We start from the raw sequence: 26364 nt of genomic DNA, 5'->3' as shown, positions 1-26364 counted from the left end.
ATGGTTTTGGAAGCTTCTGAATGTGAGGGACATACAGAACATTGAAAAAGCTGGGCATACGGCTTTGCCATCTGTCAAAGGTTTCCTCAGCTGAATTTGTAAATGGGACTTGTTCTGGACCCACCACGTGACCTCATGACAGGCCCTTCTCTGCACACAGCTTTGCCTAATAAATCCAGGTAGCTTTCATTCAGCAAGTTCATTCTTCTTGTGCTGCTGATTCACCTTAGGTAAGTGCCAGGCAATTAGGCGTTCAAGCAGTGAGTGGGAATACCAAACCTGGGCTATTACTTCCGAGCCCAGGATCATTTGCCTGGACAATATTTTTACTAAATTATTATGTAGCGTTCAGTTCCTCTCAACATTTCTTTATAAAATTTCAACTTGGAGATGAGATTAGGTAAGGAAGTTAATTGAGGAAATAATTTTATACTTCAAGTTTTATTCCGATGGTGGAAGTATTAATTCTCAACAGAGAGAAAAGCTTCCCAGACACTGATTGACCTGCTAATTCCAGAATTTTGATTTATTCCAGATTTTTAGCACCTGCAGCATTTTGCTCTTGGATTATTCTCACCCATGCTGTGTCATGGGCATTTTTCTCTGAAGGGAGACTTGATGTCTATGTTGGAACATATAAACAAGATTAACTTTGTATTATATCTGTGAAAGTTCAAGGTCTCCGGTATCCAAGTCATTGTGAACTTCTCCAGTAACACAAATCTTGATGGAGAATCCAATGGGCTGAAATGGAGTCCAAGTGCTGAAGTGGCCTCCTCCTATACTTAGCAATCCTATGAAATGTTTTCATATCTCTGGACTTGAGAAATGCTTCTAACATGAGCAGAGTTATTAACAGTCAAGATTTCATTAATAATTTACCAATTTTGGACTACTGATTTAGTCCACATAATTTGCTAGTTCAACTCCCTGTATCATCCCACTTTGTTTCTTTGATTGATGAAGGCAAGTGTGACAAGCACCTTCTTCAGAGATGGATTGATTTCTGGATATTAAGGGAATCAAGGGATATGGGGATCATGCAGGAAAATGGTGTTGAGGTAGATCAGTCTGAGAATGGCAGAACAGACTTGAGAGGCCAAATGACTTACTTCTATTCCTATCTCTTAGAGTGCTCTTTCATTCAACAGGACATCATCCACAATTTCCTCCAACTTCAACAGGATTCCACCACCAGAAAAATCTTTCCCTTTCAGTATTCAAAAGATACCGTTGTCTCTGCAACTCCCTGGTCCGCACCACCTTCTCCACCAACCACTCCCCTTTTCATGGCACTTTCTCCTGCAACCAGAGGAGATGCAATGCCTGGCATTTTACCTTTTTGCAATATCCAGGGACCCAAACATGACTTCCAGGTGAAGCAACAATTCACTTGAACTTCTTCCAACTTAGTGAATTGCATTCAGTGCTCATGAGGTGGGGTCCCCTGCAATGCAGGAACCAAATGCAGATTTCTGTCCACATGGTAGAACCTGAATTTCCAGTCACCTGTCACTTTAATAAAAAGTTGTCCCTCACATTCCTTTAAAATTTTCCCCCCTTACCTTCAATCTATGCTGTCTGGTTTCAGCCTTACCTACACTGGGAAAAAGATTCTCATTCAGACTGATTTCTGTCCTCAACCTTCTCGTTACATTGCTTCAAATGCAAGCTAGGGGAATAGCACCTCATCTTCTGACTAAGCATGTTATAACCCACAGAAATTAATACTGAATTTAATAATTTCAATTAACTACCATTTTCATTCACTCTCCACAAATGTGGCTGTACCTTTGTTTGAATTCATTTAATTTCTTTCTCTTCAGTCACTAACTGGTTGTTTTTAAATTGTTGATTTGTCAACAATTGTTAAATTGTCAACATAAATTGACGACTTTGGCCTGCACCCTATCACAGACATTCCCTCTGTACTTTCTACCCTCCCTCTCTCTGCAACTGAAAACATATAGGCTTTGAAACTCTTCTAGATCTGAAGCAGAATCCTTAATCCGAAATGTCAGCTCCATTTCTCTCCCCACTGATACTGCATGACCTGCTGAGTGCTTCCAGGACTCTTGTTTTTGATTCAGATTTCCAGCATTGCAGTTTTTTGATCCAATATTATGTCTGTCAATGAGTTCCATGTGATTCCACCAACCTATACCTCCAGCTCTTCACTTCTCTGGCTGCCACCTCTCTTCTCCTTTTAATTGTACCTCCTACATCCATGTACCCTACTCTCCCTGCCCCCTCTGTGAGATTTATGGGTTTCAGAAGATCTCCAAGGCTGCGATACTGATGGCTATAATGGCAGTTAATGGTGAGAAGCTGAAATACCAAGCATGGAAGATAGGCCTGAGGTCAAGAAGAACCCAGATGGAAAAGGAGCAGGGCAACAGGTCCACTAAAATCTCAATGTGAAAGGCAAAAAGAAACTACTGTCCCAGGAACAGAATATTTATAAGTTAAAAAAAAACTTCTTTTTATGATAAAGGGTGGAAAGGGTTTCAACTGGAAAGGGTGCAGAAGAGATTCACAAGGCAGTTACCCGGACTGGAGGGCTTGAGTTATAAGGAGAAACTGGGACTTTTTTCCCCTGCAGCATAGGAGTCTGAGGGGTGACTTTCTAGAAGGTATCTAAAATCATGAGGGGTATTGATAAGGTGGACAGTCAAAGTCTTTCTCCCAATTTAGGGGAATCAAATATTCGAGGACATAGATTTAAGGTAAGAGGGGAAAGATTTAATGCAGGGTTTCAACCCAAAAGGTCAATTCCTTTCCTCCCACAGATGCTGCTCAACCAGGATGTTGCCTGGACATGGGGGCCTGAGTTACAAGGAGAGGTTGCGTAGACTAGGACTTTATTCCCTGGAACATAGGAGATTGAGGAGTCACCTGACAGAGGTATATAAAATCATGAGGGGCATAGACAGGGTGAGGGGATGCTAAAAACAAGAGGGCAGAGGTTTAAGATCAGAGGCGAGAGATTTAAAAGGGATATCAGGGCAGCTTCTTCACGCAAAGGGTGGTGCATGTTTGTAATGAGCTGCCAGAAATAGTGGTTGAGGTGGGCACATTAGCAACGTTTGAAAGCCATCTAGATAAGTACATGGATAGAAAAGGTTTAGAGGGCTGTGGGCCAAACGCAGACAGATGGGACTAGCTTGCTGGCCAACAGTCGGCATGGACGAGTTGGGCCGAAGGGCATGTTTCCATGCTGTATTACTCTATGACCCACTGAGTTCCTCCAACAGATTGTTTGTTGTTCCAGATTTCAGCACCTACAGTTTATTGTGTCTTCAAGATTTAAAAGGGACCTGAGGGGCAACTTTTTCACACATAAGTGTAGTGGTATATGGAACCAGCTGCCAGAGGAAGTTATAGAGGTGAGTACAATTACAATGCTTAAAAGGCAGTTGGACAGATATATGGATAGAAAAGATTTAGAGGGATATGGGCCAAATGCAGACAAATGGGACTAGCTCAGACAGGCACCTTGGTTGGCATGGACATGTTGGGCCGAAGGGCCTGTTTCCGTGCTGTATGACTCTAAGGTTCTTTTCATATCAAACCAATATACAAAATGTATTTTCTGAGACGACAATATGCTGTTCAGGAATGCAGAAGTATGTTCCATTCAGCAACACCCAATATTTTAATAAGCTCATAAGTAATATAAATTTCAAAGTAAACTTGCCTTTTAATGTCATCCCTGCTCATATCCAAATGGTATCTATGCAGCTGAAACTCCGGTCCTGAAGAGAACAACAGAAATTTGTCCATATAATAGAACTGAGCTGATCGTGCTGGCTTTGAAAGTATCTCCGGCCCCTAATAGACAGAAAAAACAAGCAGATATTTATATACTATTGAGATACAGAATTAAGAAAGACAATCAGTATGGGTTGACCTACTAAGATGATTTGGTTAAGATATCTCAGAGATGGAGTGGGTGATTGTCAACTGGAACGCACATTGGGCAGAATATTTGTGACATTCATCCAGCATCCTTTTATCATGCTTTGAAATATGGGCAGTGGGAGTGATGAATTTCTTGACTGTTCTATGGGATGAACATTTGTCCAAGAGACTGATATATTTCGGAAAGGGAACAGAGCTGCCAGTAGTGGGCCTAAAAGGTTTTTCCAGGACTAAACAAAGTCACCAGAACAAAGTTTTTGAGCACCATATACCAAGCTACATCTTACAGCCCTAATAACAAGATCACTCAATATCTAGCACCCATGGACACACATCACAAAGACATTGATCTGTTGGCACACAAACACAATGTAATCAAGATTGCACATCAGACAAAACATTTTACTCTGCAGCATTACAGAAAAATGAACCACATTCCAGACAAAAGTTTACAATGGTACATTGATTGAATCCTTTGAGAAAGAGCTGGATCAAGCCTCAACTGAAACAGATTTTGCTACACAACTCTCATGCCACTAACGTGAACTTGAGAAAAGAACCTACCTAAGATTTAGAAAGCATGGAACAGACAGGGCTCTCAAGAGTTACAAGGTAGCCAGGAGGGAGCTAAAGAATGGACTTAGGAGAGCTAGAAGGGGGCATAAGGTCTTTGGCAAGTAGGAATTGGAAAACCCCAAGGCGTTCTACATGTATGTGAAGAATAAGAGGATGACTAGAGTGAGGGTAGGACCGATCAGGGATAAAAGAGGAAACGTGCCTGGAGTCGGAAGAGGTAGGGGAGGTCATTAATGAATACTTTGCTTTGGTAGTCACAAGAGAGAGCGAGAGAGAGAGCCACTGACGTTTGTGAGGATGGCGTACGACAGACTGATATGCTAGGGCATGTTGATGTGAGGAAAGAGGATGTGCTGAAACTCTTGAAAGACATAGATAAGTCACTGGGCAGGATGGGATATATCCAAGATTATTAAGGGAAGTGAGGGAAGAGATTGCTACGCCTTTGGTGACGATCTTTGCGTCCTCACTGGCCACAGAAGTAGTGCCAGATGATTGGATGGTGGCAAATGTTGTTCCTTTGTTCAAGAAAGGAAGTAGGGATAACCCTGGGAATTACAGACCAGTGAGTCTTACTTCAGTGGTGGGCAAATTACTGGAGAAGATTCTTAGAGACAGGATTTATGGGCATTTGGAGAAGCATAGCCTGATTAGAGACAGTCAGCATGGCTTTGTGAGCGGCAGGTCATGCCTCACGAGCCTGATTGAATTCTTTGAGGATGTGACAAAGCACATTGATGAAGGTAGAGCAGTGGATGTGGTGTACATGGATTTTAGTAAGCCATTTTATAAGGTTCCTTATGTAAGACTTATTCAGAAAGTCGGAAGGCATGGGACCCAGAGAAAATTGGCTGTGTGGATTCAGAATTGGCTCGCCCAAAGAAGACAGAGTGGTGGTAGATGGAGCGTATTCTGCCTGGAGGTCAGTGACCAGTGATGTTCCCCAGGGATCTGTTCTGGGACCCCTGCACTTCATGATTTTTATAAATGACTTGGATGAGGATGTGAAAGGGTTGGTTAGTAAGTTTGCTGATGATACTAAGGTTGGTGGTGTTGTGGATAGTGTAGAAAGTTGCTGTAGATTACAACAGGATATTGATAGAATGCAGAGCTGGGCTGAGAAGTGGCAGATGGCGTTCAACCCAGATAAGTGTCAAGTGATTCACTTCGGGAGATCGACTTCGAAGGCGGACTACAAGGTTAATGGCAGGATGCTTAGCAGTGTGGAGGAACAGAGGGATCTTGGGGTCCACATCCATAGATGCCTTAAGGTTGCCATGCAGGTTAATAGGGTTGTAAAGAAGGCGTATGGAGTGTTGACCTTCATTAGTCGGGGTATTGAGTTCAAGAGCCGCAAAGTGACGCTGCAGCTCTATAGAACTCTGGTCAGACCACACTTGGAATATTGTGTTCAGTTCTGGTCGCCTCATTATAGAAAGGACGTGGAAGCTTTAGAGAGGGGTGCAGAGGAGATTTACCAGGATGTTGCCTGCAATGGGGAGCATGACTTATGATGATAGGTTGAGCGAACCACGGCTTTTCTCTTTGGAGAGGAGGATGATGAGAGGTGACTTGATAGAGGTGTACAAGATGATAAGAGGCATCGATTGAGTAGACATTCAGAGACTTTTTCCCCAGGGTGACAATGGCTAACACGAGTGGACATAATTTTAAGGTGATTGCAGGAAGGTATGAGGAGGATGTCAGTAGTTTTTTTTTTACACAGAGAGTGGTGGGTGCATGGAACACACTGGCAGCAGAGGTTGTGGGGGCAGATACATTTAAGAGACTCTTAGATAGACACATGAATGATAGAAAAATAGGGGGCTATGTGGGAGGGAAGGCTTAGCGAGATCTCAAAGCAGGATAAAATGTCGGCACAACATTGTGGGCCAAAGGGCCTGTACTGTGCTGTAGTGTTTTATGTTCTATTAAACACATTTGACAAAATGTTAAATAGATGCAACATTACATGGGTAACCTTGATTCATATTTATAATATTCGAACATTATTTTCTTGTACAATTTTGTGCAACCATAAAAATAAGAGGTGTATTTACATCTGGTTAAGAATGCAACAGTCTAACTGCAGAAACAACATAGTCAAATCCATAAATATGACAACACACACAGGCATGGTAATGCAGCCGTTTGCATAATGCTATTACAACGCCGATGACCCAGGTTCAATTCCGGATGCTGTCTGTAAGGAGTTTGTACCTTCTCCCCACATCCACATGGGTTTCCTCCGGGTGCTCTGGTTTCCTCCCACATTCCAAAGACGTACGGGTTAGGAAATTGTGGGCATTCTATGTTAGCGCCAGAAGCATGGCGACACTTGTGGACTGCCCCCAGAACACTATGCAAAAAATGCATTTCACTGTGTGTTTTGATGTACATGTGACTAATAAAGATATCTTATCTTAAATACTGGGGGAGCTAAGCAGATCAGGTAGCATCTATGGAGGGAAATAAACAGTCGACATTTCGGGTCGAGACCCTTCATCAGAACTGATAGAACTCCATAGATGCTGCCTGACCTGCTGACTTTCTCCAGCATTTTGTGTGTGTTGCTCCAGATTCCAGCATCTGCAAAATCTCTTGTGTCTCCATAAATATGACAGTTCCTGTGTTCCAGAAAGCACAAAAATATCTCTGAGTGCACAATTATGACACCCCACATTATTCAATGCTACAACTGGTCCACTGATGTTCCAGAATTTAGTAAACCTTGGATAAGGTGATTGGGAAGTTTGAGACTTCTCCGTGCCTGGTTCATTCCCTCAGGAGATTAAGTTAACTACAGACAGGCTAATATATGGGCTGTGATAGAACAGATCTGGTGAGGTTTTCTTTTATTTTAATTTTATTAAATTCCATCAAATTAAAATTTCCAATGGTAACAGGACTTTTAGAACTTCAAATACTAATTAAGTACAGCCTAATAAATATGCTGCGTACTAACTATTTGTATATTCTCGAGACCCTTGTCTCAGAGTGAGTTATTAGATTGTTCTGCCAACACAAAGCCAACCTTATAAACATTCTTAATGAATTACATATGTCTTTAAAAAAAACTTCCATTTTTACTTATTTTGATGACGTAAATGAAAATAGTTTTATTAATGGAGGTTTGTAAATTCCAACATTCAGCTAATCGATCATTGTGGATTTCAACGTGAATGTTGCATCTGCTTTGAATAAATATATACTTAGCAGGTTGGGCCAATTATTTTCAAGGTCTTGCGAAGCACTTGGGTTGCGTTGTCAATTAGGTGGAATACTTTAGCTTTACTTTAGCAATTACATTTACAGTTCTGCTTTGATTTATCAGGCATGACCTTTCAGATCTAACTGAATTCTGTTTAATTCAGATGGATTCCACACAAAGAAATTCAGAAGTAATGTGATAAATAAATATGAAATTATGCAAAACAATTTTGATATTTGCTGTGTTGTGAGTAATTCACTGGTGCCAGATTATGAGGCCCAAGAGTCACATTATTGTGCACAGATGCTGATTCTGTGCACCACGCTCATTTTTAGAAGTTACCTCACTATCATATTGGTCAGTTTGATTGGTCAAAAATGAGGTAATGGAACTACAATTCATCTGGTAGGATGCACACAGCTGACAACAGGAAAGTTGTAATAATTCATTCATGTAGATCATTTTATTGATTTTTTTTTAAATTTGGTAAATTATCACTCAGAGAAATAAGGTTTTTCTTTCGTGCACTTTCAAAAAGTCAAAGTAGATGTTATAAAACTCAACAATTTTTCTCTACCCTAAAACTTTCTAAAAATGAAGAACCTTATAACTTCTGACACTTATTAGCAGTGTTAAACATTCCCAAAATCAGCTCTTGCAAAGTTAAATACAAAAACTAAGCTGCTTCTACTTATTTTTCAGTATGGTATAGAAACTTGAAGCACACAACAGCATCTTATACAACACGTTTGATTTCTCAAGCCAATCGTCCAAGGTGAGGATTACTAATTAATTGCAAACTAAAAGGTACTTTTAATTCTTAAGAGATAAAAAATCTCTTGGTCCACACTAATAAGAAACCAAGATTCAAGTAATAATATGTCCTTTCCTAAAACAATTTCTGAATGAGATACTGCGTCCCCAGGGAAGAAACGTCCCTGTGTGAGTCTGGTTCTCCAAGCACATCCCTGAGAGTTCCAGATCTACTGGCAAGAAGTCAGAATCTGCCCTTCTTGTTAAATTACTAGACACCCAAATAATGTCTTGGAATCATAATGTAATGGAACAATGAGCAAATGGAAAGACAATTGAAATGGATCTTGCTGACAATTCTAAAAAGAACGCACAACACATCCTTAAAATACGCTCTCAACACCCACCACACATGCACCAGTGACACATGGCACTCATTCATAATTTTACTGCCAGCAAGTCTGAACAGTGCCATTGTATTATTTATAAACAGTGTCTGACAGTGCTTCTATTCAGAGATTTGCATTTATATTGAGCCTTTCAGATCTCTGGACATTCCAAAGAACTTTACAACCAACAAAATACGCTTTGATGATCATTCACCGTCAATTGCTTGGTAATTAAATGCATGCTTGTTATGCATTTGAAGTGTAAGCTCACTGGGCAACACAGTCAGTATGGACAAGTTGTGCCATGGGGCCTGTTTCCATGCTGTATGACTATGACTTGATGTAAAGATGCTAAGTAATCCACAAGCTAGTGAAAATTCTCTCACTACAATGCAGAAGTGTCATTTTCCAACCTAGCTGTCCTTAGATTTGCTTTAAGATATGGTCACCTTTACATGAACTGTCTGTAGTGTCATTACAATTGAGAGATGAAAGAGAATTTCATCCTGTATTTCTGAGTAGCCTACATGCCAGGCTAAGTTGCAAGATATGGCATTTGACAGGGAGCACACAGTCACAAAACAAAAGACATATTTTAGCAGTTCTGAGGTGCCACTGCAACACCTTTCATAAACTCAGAACTGGAAACTGTACTAGTTATCCATGTACCTGGAATTCACTAACCAAAAGGGTTTGATATATATAGATATACATATACATAGATACATATACATAGATACATATATATAAAAAATGAAAAAGGGGAAATTAACAGAATTATAGAGAAAGACCAAAGAGTGGGAATAACTGAATAAATTCAAAAGGTTTGTACAGATATTAGGCCAAATGGACTCCTCCTGTGCTTCATGATTCTATGTGCCCTCTAGATTGGGAACAAACGAAGAAAGGTAAAACAAATAACCAAGATTAATTATGGTAGGAAAGAATGAAAGACAGGCAACAGAAATTATGTCTCTGAAATTTATATAATGACAAGTGGCTCTTAAAAATGATTATGTAATTACCAGCATCAATGATGGTGTTGAGCCATGAACTGGCCAAATCCATAATGACCTATCTTCCGATGCTGTTAAAAGCCATTTATTATTCTGCGTCCAACCCACGCAGTTCACTGCTCCATCTTGACCTTAATTAGAGCACAAAGAATACATGTTGATCAAAGTATAAGAAATCACCTACATTTAAATTCTGGAGTGAATTTTAGAGACATGGGAAGACAAAAGGCAATCTTATGATATGTCATTGTGCATAATCTGATAGTCATTGATAAGGATCAAGAACAGTGTTAATTGCTTTGCAATGAGGACTACACCAAAAAACATTATAATCACCTCCAACACATCAATATGATACGAGTCCAGTACAGATATTTAATTTTTAAATACATTTAACTCAATCAACCCGAGCCAGAAAATACCTTAATTAAAGAATCAGGGTTTTGATAATTTTTCTTGGAAATTTTTCAGGATAGCACCCAAAATATGTGAACGTGAATATGTGAATCCTAACAACATACTGTTTTGTTTGTTGTTCAGAGTTGCCGTGCAACCCTTTGCTCAAATCATTTATGAAACTGGCAAGATAAATGACCTGTAATTATAACCATTATCGTGTTTTCGGGGAAAGACAGCAGAATCAATGTAAAAAATAATTTTAACAGTATGGATTATTTTTAAGCATATCTATATATGCTTAAAACGTTTATACATTAATGTATACATTTTCACAAAGTTTAAATGAGCTCAACAGCTAGATTATTTCAAATCTACATCAGCAAAATAATTTGTTTTTAAATAGACTATTTGAGTGCAAATTCATACAGTAGTGTGCTGTCTGTGCTGCCCTCTTGTGTACAACATACTATTATTGAAAGAATAGAAATGGCAATCCAATCTGTATCCATCAGAAATTCTCCAGTATAGTCTACAAATAAGTTATTTTCCTGTACCATCATTAAAATTGGATATACAGGAAGTCCCCGACTTACGAACGCCTGTACTTACGAACCGACCTTCGTGGTTGGCAGTGGTACACCTTCTTTGGCCCAACCCCGGGCCAAGTGCTATGTGCGGCTGGGGCCATGTGCGGCCGCGATCCCTGGCCCAAGTGCGCATGCATGGCCGTGATCCCCAGCCCAAGTGCATATGCGCGGCCGCGATCCCCGGCCCAAGTGCGCAGGTGCGGACACTGTTCTGAGTTACATACAAAATCGGGTTACGAACAGTCTCAAAAACGGAACTCGTTCATAACCCGGGGACTTCCTGGATACACACCAACACATTTACCTCCATTAGACAGTCAAAGGGCAACATTAGAGAAGTGCTGGGGATTTTTATCTCTTTCTAAAATCTGGGTGATGGTGCAAGGTTGAACTCGTGGGTCTACCCCTTCAACCACTGTAGTCTTTGTGCTCACAAAATATTTAACGAAATCCAGAGTTCTGATCCAGCAATGATGATTATATTGTGATAAATCCAAACTAGAAGAGAATACTGGGTTTGCAGAACATTAATATCCCTATCCTTGGTCATAGAAATCACGGGACTTATGAAGAAATGTCAACATTTGCACAATGAGTTACCTTAGGGCATCACGTAGGGAACACGGACTAATTGTAAAATGTGGCAATAGTATCAATCAAGCCAACATCTTTAATATGGACATTGTGTAGTTTCATGAGTGTCATTGCAACTCTAACATTTCAGTATATTAAGCTACAATGGTTGGATTTGCTTTCTAGATAATCACATTAATGAATAAACAGTGAAATAGGTAAGAAATTAAAGGCAAGTAAAAAATCCAGGTTTTACAAAGAAATGGTATATCCTTCATTCATAAAGGATATACCATTTCTTTGCAAAACCTGGATTTTTTCCTGAGAAACAGCATCTCAGGAACATTTTGTTACTACTTAAATGCCTAAGTGTTGCAACTTGCTTGCAATATTTCATTAATAGAGATCTATCAAATTATTTTCTAACAAAGCTCTTTTCCTTTTAATATTGAGACCTGGTCTTTCTAACTGGCATTAAGTAGCCTAATGCTGAACTAGGCTGCCTAGGCTTAGAAGTGCCAAATATACATATTTCCGCAAGAAACATCCTTCCAGTCAATAAACCGTACTGATGTGACGCAAAATAGGAAATTGAGAAATAGTATTCACAGCAAGCTTCCCATTAAAAATGTTGACAGTATGAATTTTACCTCCCCCAACCCAATTATCCAAGCATAAAGTGGCTCACCAGACTGGTGAAGAGAGTTCAAAAAGGAATGTTCAGTTGTCGTGCTTTAAACTTAGCAATTTATTTAATAAAATGGCAAAATGTAATTTAAAAGGGACAGGAACAATCAAGGAAAAAAAACAAAGCTTAAGTACTTTGGAATATTTTGCTATGTTAATAATGCTTTATAAATGGATGTAAATTCTCAACAACAATACCCAACAGCTTTCAGTTTGAACATGGAATACAGATTTTGCACTGGAAATTAAACTATGGCACGCATCAACTCCAGCCTACCAGACAACCTGGACCCACTGCAATTCGCCTATTGGCGAAACAGGTCTATAGCGGATGCCATCTCCCTGGCGTCTACACTCAGCTCTGGAGCATCTGGACAGTAAAGACACATACATTAGACTATTGTTTATTGACTACAGCTCTGCCTTCAATACAATAATTCCAAGCAAGCTTGTCACCAAACTCCGAGACCTAGGACTCAACACCTCCCTCTGTAACTGGATCCTTGACTTTCTAACAAACAGACCACAGTCAGTGACGATAGGCAGCAACACCCCCGGCACGATTATTCTCAACACTGGTGCCCCACAAGGCTGCGTCCTCAGCCCTCTACTCTACTCTCCTCTCTATACAGTCACGACTGTGTGGCCAGATTCTGCTCTAACTCCATCTACAAGTTTGCAGATGATACCACCGTTGTAGGTCATATCTCAAACAGCGATGAGTCAGAGTACAGGAAGGAGATGGAGAGCTTAGTGGAATGGTGTCATGACAACAACCTTGCCCTCAATGTCAACAAAAGAGCTGGTCATTGACTTCAGGAAAGGGGGAGGTGTACATGCACCTGTCTACATCAATGGTGCTGAGGTTGAGAGGGTTGACAGCTTCAAGTTCCTGGGTGTGAACATCTCCAACAGCCTGTCCTGGTCAAATCACGTAGATGGCACGGCCAGGAAAGCTCACCAGCGCCTCTACTTCCTCAGGAGGCTAAGGAAATTTGGTTTGTCCCCTTTGACTCTCACCAACTTTTACCGATGCACCATAGAAAGCATCTTACCTGGATGTATCATGGCTTGGTACGGCAACTGCTCTGCCTAGGACTGCAAGAAGCTGCAGAGTTGTGGGCACAGCCCAGCGCATCACGGACACCAGCCTCCCCTCCTTGGACTCTGTCTTTACCTCTCGTTGTTTTGGTGTAGCAGCCATCATAATCAAAGATCCCACCCACCCGGGACATTCTCCCTTCTCTCCTCTTCCATCGGGTAGAAGATATGGGTGCCTGAGGGCACATGCCACCAGACTTAAGGACAGCTTCTACCCCACTGTGGTAAGACTATTGAACGGTTCCCTTATACAATGAGATGGACTATGACCTCACGATCTACCTTGTAGTGACCTTGCAGCTTATTGCTCTGCACTTTCTCTGTAGCTCTGACACTTTACTTTGTACTGCTACTGTTTTTACCTGTACTGAATCAATGCACTTTGTACTAACGCAATGTAACTGCACTGTGTAATGAATTGACCTGTACGATCGGTTTGTAAGACAAGCTTTTCACCGTACCTCAGTACAAGTGACAATAATAAACCAATACCAAAATTTGGGAATACAACCAAATATTTCAAGTCTGTCACCTTGAAATTGTGCCAAAGATATAGTATCATTCAAATGCTGAAACCATTTGTCCAATGCTCCATTCTCTGCAAACTCAGCAGAGGCGTTACCTCTTGAAATTTTTGCAGAAACAGGAGAGAGAGAAATTAGGATCAAACCTAGCACTGTCATCTAAGTAACTACTCACTAAATTGTCTGGGACCAATGAGGTCTTCGTCCTGACCAGTTTAAGTGGGTCAAACTGACATTATATCATTATGAAGTGTTACTTTTCATCTTGGCGTTGACGTGCTGGAGAAGACGAATCCAATGACCACATGCAGAAGTATGTCTGTGTGTACAACAGATGTCAACTAGAGTGTGTAGGTTCTGGCAACCATTTCAAGGCTTCGAAATGTTTAATCACATTTCATTGACAGAATAATAGACAACAAATCATTTTAATGCCTCTGTTTATATTTTTAAAATCTTAACCTATTCACAATTGTTACCTTTAAACACAGCCGGGGATCCACTAAGTGAAGCATTATAAACTAGCATGGATTTGTCAGCTAATCCAACAGCCAGTAGCTTTCCATCTCCTGAAAGTAAGAGCATATAGAAGCTAAATAAGTTTTATTCCTTGATAGAGGTTCTCGTAGTGTCCAATATGATCACGGTATTATACATTTTTTAAAATTTTCTTATTTTCACTTATTTCCACAATATGGACCATACACACTAGCCACTTGCCAACCCAAACAACTAAAAGGGCCCATACATATACCCTTTTCTATTCAGCTAGTTCCTGTCCAGATAATGCCAATCTCTATGCAGGTTCTCTGTGCAAATTTTTCTATTACATTGTGTTTCTAAATGTGATACATAAAAAGCTTTCAAAAAACTGAAAAGAAACGGGTCACGGAACAGCATTTTGATTACTCTTCGAAAATTGTTCTTTATTCAGGCAAGTCAGAATCAAGTTATCACTAACATCTGTCATGAAATTTGTTGTTTTATGGCAGCAGTACAGTGCAAAGACATCTCAGACAGCGATGAGGCGGTGTACAGGAGTGAGATAGATCGGCTGGTTGAGTGGTGTCGCAACAACATCCTCGCACTCAATATCAGCAAGACCAAGGAATTGATTGTGGACTTCAGGAAGGGGAGGTCAGGAGAACACCCACCAGTATTCATTGAGGGGTCAACGGTGGAAAGAGTGAGCAGCTTCAAGTTCCTGGGCATCAGCATCTCAGAGGGTCTATCTTGGGTCCAACACATTGATGCAATCATGAAGAAGGCACCACCAGTGGCTCTACTTCATTTAGGGGTTTGAGGAGATTGGGTACATCACCAAAGACTCTTGCAAATTTCTACAGATGTATGGTGGAGAGCATTCTGACTGGTTGCATCACTGCCTGATATGGAGGCTCCAATGTGCAGGATCGAAAGAGGCTGCAGAAGGTTGTCAACTCAGCCAGCTCCATCACAGGCACAACCCTCCCTGCCATCAAGGACATTTTCAAGAGGTGGTGCCTCAAGAAGGTGGCATCCATCATTAAGGACCCTCACCACCCAGGACATGCCCTCTTCATGTTACTACCATCGGGGAGGAGGTACAGGAACCTGAAGATCCACACTCAACATTTCAGGAACAGCTTCTTGCCCTCTGCCATCAGATTTCTGAATGGTCCATGAACACTACCTCATTTTTCCTCTTTTGCACTATTATTTATTTTTGTAACTTATAGTAATTTTTATGTCTTACACTATACTGCTGCCACAAATTTCATGACATATGTCAGTGATAATAAACTAGATTCTGAAATTACCATAAATTACAAATAGTGCAACATAGAAAGGAATAACGAAGTAGTGTTCATGGACCATTCAGAAATCTGACGGTGGAGAGGAAGAAGCTGTTCCCAAATCGTGGATTCTGGGTCTTCAGGCATCGAGTGTGCAGCTCTTGCAATTGTCATCCACATACAACCATTCCACAACAAGCCATCTGCACCCACAACACTACCATGAGTCACCTGCAACCTGATTACCGTTGGTTTCCTTCTATCAGTCCAAGGTCTGTCACCTGCAACCAATCCATCAAGATTTAGAGGCCTCCTGCCATGGCACAGAAGCTAATTGATATCTCTGTTAAGACTGTGTGAACTAATAAGTTTGAAAATTAATGATAACTGATGATGTGCTAATGTTAACCAATGGGAATAACATTACTTGTATGAAAATTCTTGAATTGAACATTTTGTCCTGGTCAATATGGGTGTGATGGATCAAAGAGCCTATTTCTGTGCTGCACAACTCTATGACAGCAGAAAACTGACTGCTTTTTAGATGCAATATATCATATTGGGATAAATATTATAAAAGAGGTAGGTAATTATTTATCTAGAATTAACTACACTACTTACTCTTTACAAATTGATGTGCATGAGAAAATCCAAGGGAAAATAGTTTTACTGTAAAGATTACAAGGAAAGGACTGGAAGACTGGAAAGACTTGTCACTTGAAAGAGATTTACCATTACCTATTAACACTATATTTTACCCCAATGTGTTTACAAGTGCTGGTTACACTGCAACCATGACCTTGGAAGCAATAGCTATGCAGTTCAGCAGATCCCAGGCCTGTGCTATAGTTGTATTGCTACAGTTATGAGACAAATGTAGGCATATTTGTCTGTTTTTGTGCACCAACATAACTCTACTACTTACTACTTCTACTACGTTATGAAAAAGCTTGGGCAATTTTCACATTTTGATCATTATTTGAAGTTTTCCTCAGCTTAATAGAAGCTGCAGTATACAGTATGTTAAGAACCTTCTCAGGGCGACATCACACTTAACAAGATTCAACATATCCACAGTGTTTTTCTTTGGTAGTCCCTCAGGATGAAGGATGACTTACTTCCACTTGTATTTTGTTGGTTCTGTGGTGACCAATGAGGCCACATGTGGAACTGGAGATTCTTCAACAGCTGAGACAGGAAATGCTGGTGGGATGGGCAGGGGTGTAGTTTGTTAGGAAGTACACTCCTTCAGCTATTTATGTAGCGCTTTCGTCTCTTCCTGATGCGTGGACTCAAGATTATCAAAACCAACCGGAATGCGCCTTTGCCACATGGAGTCAGGTTATCAAGAGTCAGTGAGGCTGGTTCATTTTTTAACAAGGAAGTCTATCATATACTGAAATCTTTTCCTCTGTCTGCCTGGTAATCTCTTCCCATGATCGAGCTCAAGAAGAAATTAGAGAAACTCAGAAGAGAGTCTAGCATCAGACATGCAAACCACGTGGCCTGCCCATGGTAGTTAAGTGAGTGTAATCAGGGCCTCAATGCTCAGCATGTTCATCTGGGAGAGGATGCTGATGGTGGTTCACTTATCTTTCTAAGGAAGTTGGAGGATTTTGCAGGTGATAGCATTGGTGGTATCTTTCAAATGCCTTGAAGTGTCTGCGGTAGGAAGTCCAGGTCTCAGAGGCGATAGAAGTGCAAGGATCACTGCTGTGTGGTTTATGATGGTCTTAAGGCCTTGATCATCAAATACTCTTTTCTTCAAATAACTAAAGGTTGTGCTGATGCATTGAAGGCAATGGTGAATTTCATCATTAATGACTCCCTTCATCAAGAGGCAACTCCTGAGATTTAGGAAGCGATCCATATTTTCCAGAGCCTTTTCATGCACCTTTATTGTTGGATGGCAGCGTTGAGCAGTGGTGGGAGGTTGGAGAGGGCTTTTATCTTGTGGATGTTGAATGTGAGGCTCATTCTCTCATATGTTTCAGTAAATGAAGGGTGAACCCTCACAAGGTGTCAGGCCCCAACACTGTACCTATCCGAGTACTGAAAATCTGTGCCAACCAACTGGCTAGATTGGTCAAGGACATCTTCAACCTCTCACTGCTGTGGTCAGAGGTTCCCATCTGCTTCAAAAGGGCAGCAATCATACTGGTGCCCAAGAAGAGCAGGTTGAGCTGCCTCAAAGACTAATCACCCGGTAGCACTTACATCTACCATAATGAAGTGCTTCCAGAGGTTGGTTATGGCTCGAATTAATTCCTGCCTCAGCAAGGACCTGGACCATCTGAAATTCACCTATCGCCACAACAGGTCTACAGCAGATGCAATCTTACTGGCTCTCCACTCTGCTTTGGAGCACTTAGGCAACAGCAAAACATATGTCAGGCTGTTGTTTATGATGACAGCATGGCATTCAACACCACCATACCCTCAGTGCTAATCACCAAGCTTCAAAACCTAGGCCTCTGTACCTCCCTTTACAACTGGATCCTCAACTTACTTATCGGGAGACTATAGTCAGTGTGAATCAGTAATAATATCTCCACCTCGCTGACAAGCAACACAGGCTCACCTCAACAATGCCATAATAAATGCCATCTATAAATTCACTGATGACACCACTGTTGTTGGTAGAATCTGGCAACGAGGAGGTGTACAGGAATAAGATGGATCGGCTGGTTGAGTGGTGTCACAAAAGCAACCTGACACAATGTCAGCAAGACCAAGGAATTGATTATGGACTTCAGGAAAGGGAAGACATTGGGACAATACACAGCAGTCCTCATTGAGAGTTCAGTGGTGGAAACGGTGAGCAGCTTCAAGTTCAACATCTCGGAGGATCTATCCTGGGCCCAACACAGTATTGCAATCACAAAGAAGGCACACCAGTGGCTCTACTTCATTAGGAGTTTAAGGAGATTCAGTATGTCACCAAAAAGACTCTTGCAAATTTCTATAGATGTACGGTGGAGAGCATTCTGACTAGTTGCATCACAGTCTGGTATGAAGGCTCCAATGCACAGGATCACAAGAGGCTGCAGAGGGTTGTAGACTCAGCTGGCTCCATCAAGGCACAACCATACCTACCATCGAGGACATCTTCAAGAAGGCAGCATCCATCACTAAGGACCCTCACCATCCAGGAAATACTCTCTTCTCATTACTACCACTGAGGAGGAGGTACAGGAGCCTGAAGACCCACTCTCAATGAATCAGAAACAGATTCTTCCCCTTCACCATCAGATTTCTGAACAGTCTATGAACTCATGAACACTACCTCATTATTCCTTTTGTTTTGCACTATTAAGTTTTGTAATTTATAGTAATTTTGTCTTTGCACTTTACTGTTGCCACAAAACAACACATTTCACATACAAGTCAGAGATAATAAATCGGATTCTGACGAAGCAACGATGGCATGGAGCTCAGTCTCCATACATGTGCAAATGGAAAGGTAGTCTGCATACTACAGACTGACTACCAACGTAACAAAATTCAATGTCTTTAGTCAGTAGTCAAATGACTATTTTTGGGTTGTTGTGCAAGCATCATGTGCTTGTCAAACTAGTGTCACTGGGCATCATAATGTAGTTAAGAAAACACAAATGGACAGAAAAGTAAAGAGTTACTCCCATTTGCTTCTCTTCAAACAGCAAAGGAACTTGTGCAAAATAATTTCAATGCACCTTCTCCACATACCAGTTCTGTTTATTTCACTTAGTTCAAAATCTGACAGCTCTAGAATATCCATGATTCAAAGAAAAATGAGATTAGGAACATTTTCCATGCAGAAAGTGACATCAACATATGCAAGATGACCCAATCTTTTGGAAATGTCATAAGAAACACATTGATTTTAATCTGGCTGACAGAATCAATCTGTTCTCTCCCATACCTTGTTCATTTAACAGGATAAATATCATATATGGATTAGCTCAGTTTTCCACAGAAGTTTCCTGTATACTTCAGACACAAGGAATTAGTAAAATATAAATGGCTGCATGTTGCAATTACTTTAACCTTGTTGCGGTAGCCTTGTTCTTAATGACGGATTTCATTAGGTGAATTCTATTACTATGTTTTCCAATTCAGAGTTTGAGGACTGCATCTAAGCAAATTTCATATATGTTCATTATCTTGTATAGATCATTTTATTTTAATTGGAGCAAAAATCTATAGATACTGGAAATCCAAAACAAAAACAGATTGCTGAAAGTGTTCAAGCAATTTATTTTAAATTTCTTTTTGCAGCAAAGATCAGCTCTTTCTCTCTGGAAAGCTAATTCACGCAGCAAATCTTATTCAGGAATTCCAATAGCCTCAATAGTAAAACATTTAAGTAATTAACCAGACCAAAAGTTGAGTGCAATGATGTCATGGGTGCACTGATCCAAATGAAAAAGAGTATTTTTGCATGAATCAGACTGATGGAACACTACAGTGAGAATCTACAAATAATTATCCTTTAAAGATAACTTTGGAGACAAATTCTATAATCTTTCAAAAATCCAAAATGCAGAGCAGAAAGAATACTTTTCCACTTTAAGTATTAGCAGTTCGAGATTATTAAGTCAATGAAAATCAATGTTTTGCAAACAACACTCATGAAATCTAAAGATCTTTCTCATCAATTTTTTCCTCTTACCTTGCCATTTCCAGTATCCCATCTGATTAGGTACTAGTCATATGTGAGACATGACAGTGGGTGCTAAGAGGTTGCTTATTGGCTTACTGAGCAGATCCATATATCTATCTTCCAGCAGAAGCCACTGCATAAAGATCAGGGCAAGAACCTTGGAAGATTCTTCTCTCCTTGACCCAAGCCACTAAGATTTCCAGTGGCACAGAGATTTACAGATTAGCTAAATCAACACAAACCTTGTCAGCAAGGCACAATCTAACTAACCAGCAGGGGAGAAGATCAAAATGTTACACAAAAATGCTTTTTATGCTACTTGTTTTGAAAGATGATTCCCTCTGAGGCAGTTGCTCTCCAGTGTTTGAAAGGGATGCCACTAGTTATACAGCTCCAGCAAATTTGTGAATTCTTGAAATTTCTGTCCTACATTTACTTAACTTCTGAAGAACAAGTAGTGAAGCTGCAACACAGGACTACATACATGCTAAAGAGCAAAAACAGAGAACCATACATAGTGCTAAATGATCTGCCAAATCATAGCTTTGCAGAGGTACCACATCTAGTCATGAATGGTCTTGGACAATAAAATAGTGAACAGGAGGAGGGGCCTCCAAAAATATCCCCATCATCAATGACAGTGGGGCCCAGCATGTGAGTACTAAAGACCAAAGCAATCACAGTTCAGCCATAAGTGTCAGATTATCCATCTTGGTTTTCTGCTGAGATCCCACCACCACAGAACCCAGTCTCCATCCAATTCAATTCACTCCACATAATATCAAGAAATGACTGAGAGCACTCTTTAGGACCAGACAACATCCTAACTGCAGTCTGGAGACTCCAGACATTGTGCCTCCATTCAAGCTGTTCCAATATAGCTACAACACTGGCATCTCCCTGAGGATGTCCTGTTCACGAAAAGCAAGATAAATCCAACCCGTCTAATTATCACCCAATCATTCTACTGCCAATCATCAATAAACTGATGGAAACTGTCATCAATGGTGCTTTTTCATGTAGCAGTTACTCACCAATAACCTTCTCATTGATGCTCAGTTGGGTTTTGCCAGGCCCACTCAGCTCCAGACTTCATCACAGCCTGGGCCCAGACACTTTTGTTTACAGCATATATATTCATTCAAGGGACGTGGACTTCGCAGGCTGAGCCAGCATTTAATTACCCATCCCTAGTTGCCCTTGAGGTGGTGGTGGTGAACTGCCTTCTTGAACTGCTGCAGTTCCCGAGGTGTGGGTATACCCAGAATGCTGTTCGGGAGAGAGTTCCAGGATTTTGACCCAGCCTGAAGAAGGGCCCTGACCCAAAACGTTGACCGTCTGTTTTTCTCCACAGATGCAGCCTGGCCTGCTGAGTTCCTCCAGCATTTTGTTGTTTTTTTTCATCTAGATTCCAGCATCTGTTTCTCTAGGATGATGTGTGTGTGGCTTGGAGGGCAACTTGCAAGTAGTGGTGTTCCCCTGCTTTTGCTACCCTCATCCTTCTAGCTGGTAGAGGTGGTGGGTTTGGAAGGTGCTGTCTAAGGAGTCTTGGTGAATCACTGCAGTGCATCCTGTAAATGGTACAAATTGCTGCTACTGTGCATCGGTGGTGGAGTGAGTGAATGGTTGTGGATGGGGTGCCTATAATGCTATGGCCTGTATTATGTTGAGCCTCTTGGAATAAGAGCTGAATTCCAGAGGTGAGGGTAAAGTGGTTGTCTTTGACATCAAAGCATCATTTGGCCAAGAGTGGTTGGAGTCATACCACGCACAAAGGAAGATAGTGTTACGGACTCAGTGAAAGTCCCTTTAAGATAGAGAGTGTGTGTGTATGTGTGTGTGGGGCGTGCTTACGTCAATAGAAGATAAAGGACGTAATGACGTTGTTGAAGAAGTTAGAAGAAGGAGAGAGAGAGAGAAGGGAGAGAGACACCAGCCTGCTTGTTTTCTCTATCGATGGATGAGAAACAATAACTGTGTTTGCCACTGAAATCCATGTATGGAAGTTGGAAGTAATCCGGTGGAGTTCACTTTGTTGCTGACCTGTAGAAGGAAACAGGTATTTGTGTGTGGACGACCACGGTTCGGATGCTTTTCGGGGTGAGGAAGTCACTACCGAGTAAACACTGCAGTGTCGTTTGGGTTCCATCGTGGAACATTTGGATTTCGTATGTACTCTCTCTATGTTTTTCTACATCTACATCTTATCTTCAGACAACGGTGGTTGTTGAAGAAGCCCTTGCTCATGTTTCACCTTATGGCTTGCGGAACTGAACTTTAAGAACCATTCAGGAACTGGGAGTTTTGGACTTTGTCACACACACACACGAAGAGTTTAGTTTTGGGGTTAACGTTCGAGGTTTAACATTTTTGAATTCTAACATACTAACATTTTTACTTTTATTTTACATATTATCATAAGTAGTGATTAATAAAATAGTTTTTAACACTGAATCATGCTCAGTGTGTTTCTTTTGTTGCTGGTTTGTGACAATAGTAGTTGTTAGAAGTCAATCATCCCAGCCCCAGGACATCATTACAGGAAGTCCTCAAGGCAGTGTCCTAAGCACAACTATCTTCAGCTGCTTCATCAATGATCTTCCTTCAATCATAATATCAGAAGTGCAGATGTTAGCTGATAATTACAGAATACTCAATTCCATTCACAATTTTCAGCAAATGAAGCTACCCGTGCCTGCATGTAGCAAGGCTAGACAACATTCAGGCATGGGCTGATAAGTGGCAAGCAACGTTTACACCAAGCAATCACCATCACTATCAAAAGTAGTTGAGTGTAGCTCCAACAACTCCAGAACAAAGCAGTCCACTTAAATGGCACCCTGTCCACCATTCTGAACATTCTTTCCATCTCTGACACACTGGCTGCAATGCATACCACCTACAAAATCCACTGCATTCATCTTCCCAGGCTATTCCCAACAACACCTCCCAAACTCATATTCCCTACTACCAAGGAGGGCAAGGGCAGCTAGCATATGGGAGCACCACCTCTTGCCGGTTCCCTTCCAAGTTGTACATCTTTCTGACTTGTCGATGGCTCCAAATCATTGAACTTCCCATCCAACAACCTTTACGAGAACAAGCAAAATCAAGATAACATTTCAAATTGAACAGAACCAGGGAAAGTTAGAAATAAAACATATCCTAAGTTGCAGAGAAGAGGAAAGGATGAAGAGAAGAGTCGGTACTAGCTGAGAGTGGGTGGTGAAACCCCCTTAATCACAACTGATCTGTGCAAAGGAGATGAAAACAGGAGAAGAATGAGGATAGAGAAAAGTGGAAAAGAAATGCTGGAGCTGCAAGACATAAAACACAGCAGTTGCCAGAAACCTGAAATAAAGAGGGTGCTGAAAATACCTAGTAATGAGGCAGCCTTGGTAGAGGGAGAAGAACTGAGTTAACATTACAGATTGATGATCTTTCACCAGAGACTGTGTCTGTGTGTGCAAGGGTGCATATCTGTGTGTGTATATTTGTGCCTGCGTCATCCAGTATCAATCACAAGTAATTCGGGTTACTTGCAAATACATGGTGTATTAAGCTCCATCTTTACCCTGGCAAAAATAATCCAAATTGAAATAAAAGAGAGTCATAGAGTTATACAGCACGGAAACAGGCTCTTTGCCCCCGCCCGTCCACGCCGACCAAGTCGCCTACCTGAGCTACTCCTATTTGCCTGCATTTGGCCATATCCCTCTAAACTTTTCCTGTCCGTGCACCTGTCTAAATGTCTTTTAAACATTGTAATTGTACCCAGCTCTACCACTTCCTCTTGCAGCTCGTTTCAGATCCCCACCACCCTCTGTGTGAAAAACCTGCCCTTCAGGTCCTTTTTAAAATCTTTCCTCTCACCTTAAATCCATGTCCTCTAGTTTTAGACTCCTCTACTGTGGGGGAAAACACTGTGACCATCCACCTTATCTATGCCCCTCATGACTTTATAAACCTCTATAAGGTCACCCTTCAGCCTCCTACGCATCAGGGAAAAAAGTCCCAGCCTATCCAGTCTCTCCTTATAACTCAAGCCCTCCAGTCCCTGTAACATCTTTGTGAATCTCTCTGCACCTTTTCCAGCTCAGAAAATAAACTCAGTGCGACAACTTTTTTTTCCACTTCCTACACTCAGACACCTGTGACCACAACAGTTTAAAATTCAAAGAATCAAAACTTGTTTCACAGAAACTCTTAAGAGCCAGCCAACATGCTGCATCAGTTCAGTTTAGGAAACATTTAATTCACTGCTTTTAGAAAATATTCCTCATCATTCTCCAAACAGGTGGCTTACCCGAGTACTGAATGCAGGAAACAGGTGTTGGCTGATTTGAAACATCAACTCGTGCACTCAGCCTGCTTGGTGCCAGACTGTCCAGTGGGTATTCTTTCGTAATTCCCCTAAAGCAAATCATAGTACTATCATTCAGCAGCAAATCTTCAATTAGAAAACAAGAACATTTTCAAAATGTTAAATATATTCTCATTCTTGCTGGTCACTTACAACAAAAGCACCACCTTCCCCCTAAGTAACTCAAAAGTATGGTAGCTAAATTGAGCAAGAACATGAAGAAAAAACACAAAATGCTCAGTTCAACAATGGGCAAGGCAATAGAATAGCCGGCAAAAACAAATTCACCTGTTTGCATTTCCATCCATGAATATTTTCACCTCATTGCACATTGCAGCAAAAAAAGCATCTTTTGAAGTAGTATGCTGCAGACTCCACATTTCAGTTATTGTAATACAACTGTCTAGTGATTGATGCAGCAACAGAATTTAATTTTTTTCCTAAGGGATATTATGCTATTAGTTTCCTTAAGAAGTATGAATACGCATAAATATTTGTATTTACATAATGCTAAATTTCCATGGACCTCCAATGCTGATGTAGCGGTTAGTGTAACGCTATTACAGCACCAGCAACCAGGGTTCAATTCCGGCTGCTGTAGGTAAAGAGTTTGTATGTTCTCCCCGTGTCTGCGTGGGTTTCCTCTGGGTGCTCCGGCTTCCTCCCACATTCCAAAGACCTACAGGTTAGGAAGTTGTGGGCATGCTATGTTGGCGCCAGAAGCATGGCGACACTTGCGGGCTGCCCCCAGAACACTCTACGCAAAGATGCATTTCACTGTGTGTTTCAATTTACATGCGACTAATAAAGATATCTTATTCCCTGGAGGATATTTAGAGGGACGACAAAAAAAACAGACAGTGATGAATCAAACACTAGTTTTTTTTACAATGACCTGATAGTTCCAATTACTTTGTAGCCAAGTTCCAAAAATGAAGGAGACTTCTTTGAAAATGTGTTTCTTACTTGAGACTGTTATTTTTCTCCTTCAGGGCTGAGCTGCCACGTTTTGGAGGATTTAACTTTGGTGTGAACATGTTGACACTGCAATGAAATCATTAATATTACGGTTATGGTATCAAGACATAAGTTATCACAATGAATCAACATTTCGTTAATATAGAAATTGAGCTTTTAAACTCAATTCAACAATTGATCTTAATGGTTGTACAATTAGGGCCAGGTTTTCATCTAACAAATGCTGAAATGCACAAGCAGCAGTAGGAATTGGTATGGAACTATTTAAACTGTATGGTGCTGAAGTTCCATACTCCTGCCTAAGTGTGACTAGTGTGGAAAAGCAACCCAAAAAGGTCAGGATCTGGATGAAGTGCTGGCCTTGGGTTGGAGTTGACTGGATCTGAGTCATTAACTAGTGAAAAAAATGGGACCTTTAGTGCTGACAAGCCAATGATAGGGAGGAAATTTCCAAACCTGGGGAATCCCATAGCACTTGCTAGGTTGGGCTATTAAGGAGATTGGGCTATTGAGATTGTCAACTCATAAAGAAGAGACGTACCAGCCTCAGAGGTCGCTGAAATGGAATCTGAATTGTATCTAAGCCCAAGATAAGAGCAGATCTGTGAAATATATACAAAGGGGTGAACTACTCAACTATCTGAGGTACAAGGGAAATGCTTAAAATCTGTACACAGAGACTATTATAATATTCCACACTAATTCTCTAGCTTCAGTTGGATTAAGAGTTTCTCCTGGGACATTTTGCTACATATTGAACCATTTAACCTCCAGTTTTAGGTAATTTTTAAAGAAAGAATGTGAGCCACATTTAGTAGAACAATATTATCTAACATCGTTAGATATTCAAGAAATGCTGCATCTTG

At 40.8% G+C, this 26364-nt stretch overlaps 1 protein-coding gene across 1 annotated transcript in view; it reads right to left on the bottom strand.

Annotated features, from left to right (window-relative positions):
- LOC127568024 (WD repeat-containing protein 27-like) overlaps positions 1-25557 on the bottom strand; it is a 373338-nt gene extending 347781 nt beyond the window's left edge. The window contains exons 1-5 of the mRNA XM_052011271.1: positions 25487-25557; positions 24464-24570; positions 14217-14306; positions 9876-9997; positions 3698-3831 (exon numbers count right to left, since the gene is read on the bottom strand). Coding sequence (XP_051867231.1) covers positions 3698-3831; positions 9876-9997; positions 14217-14306; positions 24464-24570; positions 25487-25557 — 524 coding nt within the window. The remainder of the gene's footprint in view (positions 1-3697; positions 3832-9875; positions 9998-14216; positions 14307-24463; positions 24571-25486) is intronic.
- Positions 25558-26364: the final 807 nt, after the last annotated feature.

This window comes from Pristis pectinata, chromosome 3, assembly GCF_009764475.1.
Source record: "Pristis pectinata isolate sPriPec2 chromosome 3, sPriPec2.1.pri, whole genome shotgun sequence".
In the NCBI taxonomy this organism is placed as follows: domain Eukaryota; kingdom Metazoa; phylum Chordata; class Chondrichthyes; order Rhinopristiformes; family Pristidae; genus Pristis; species Pristis pectinata.
The sequence above is the reverse complement of the archived record's forward strand: the minus strand, read 5'-3'. Positions and strand labels throughout refer to the sequence as shown.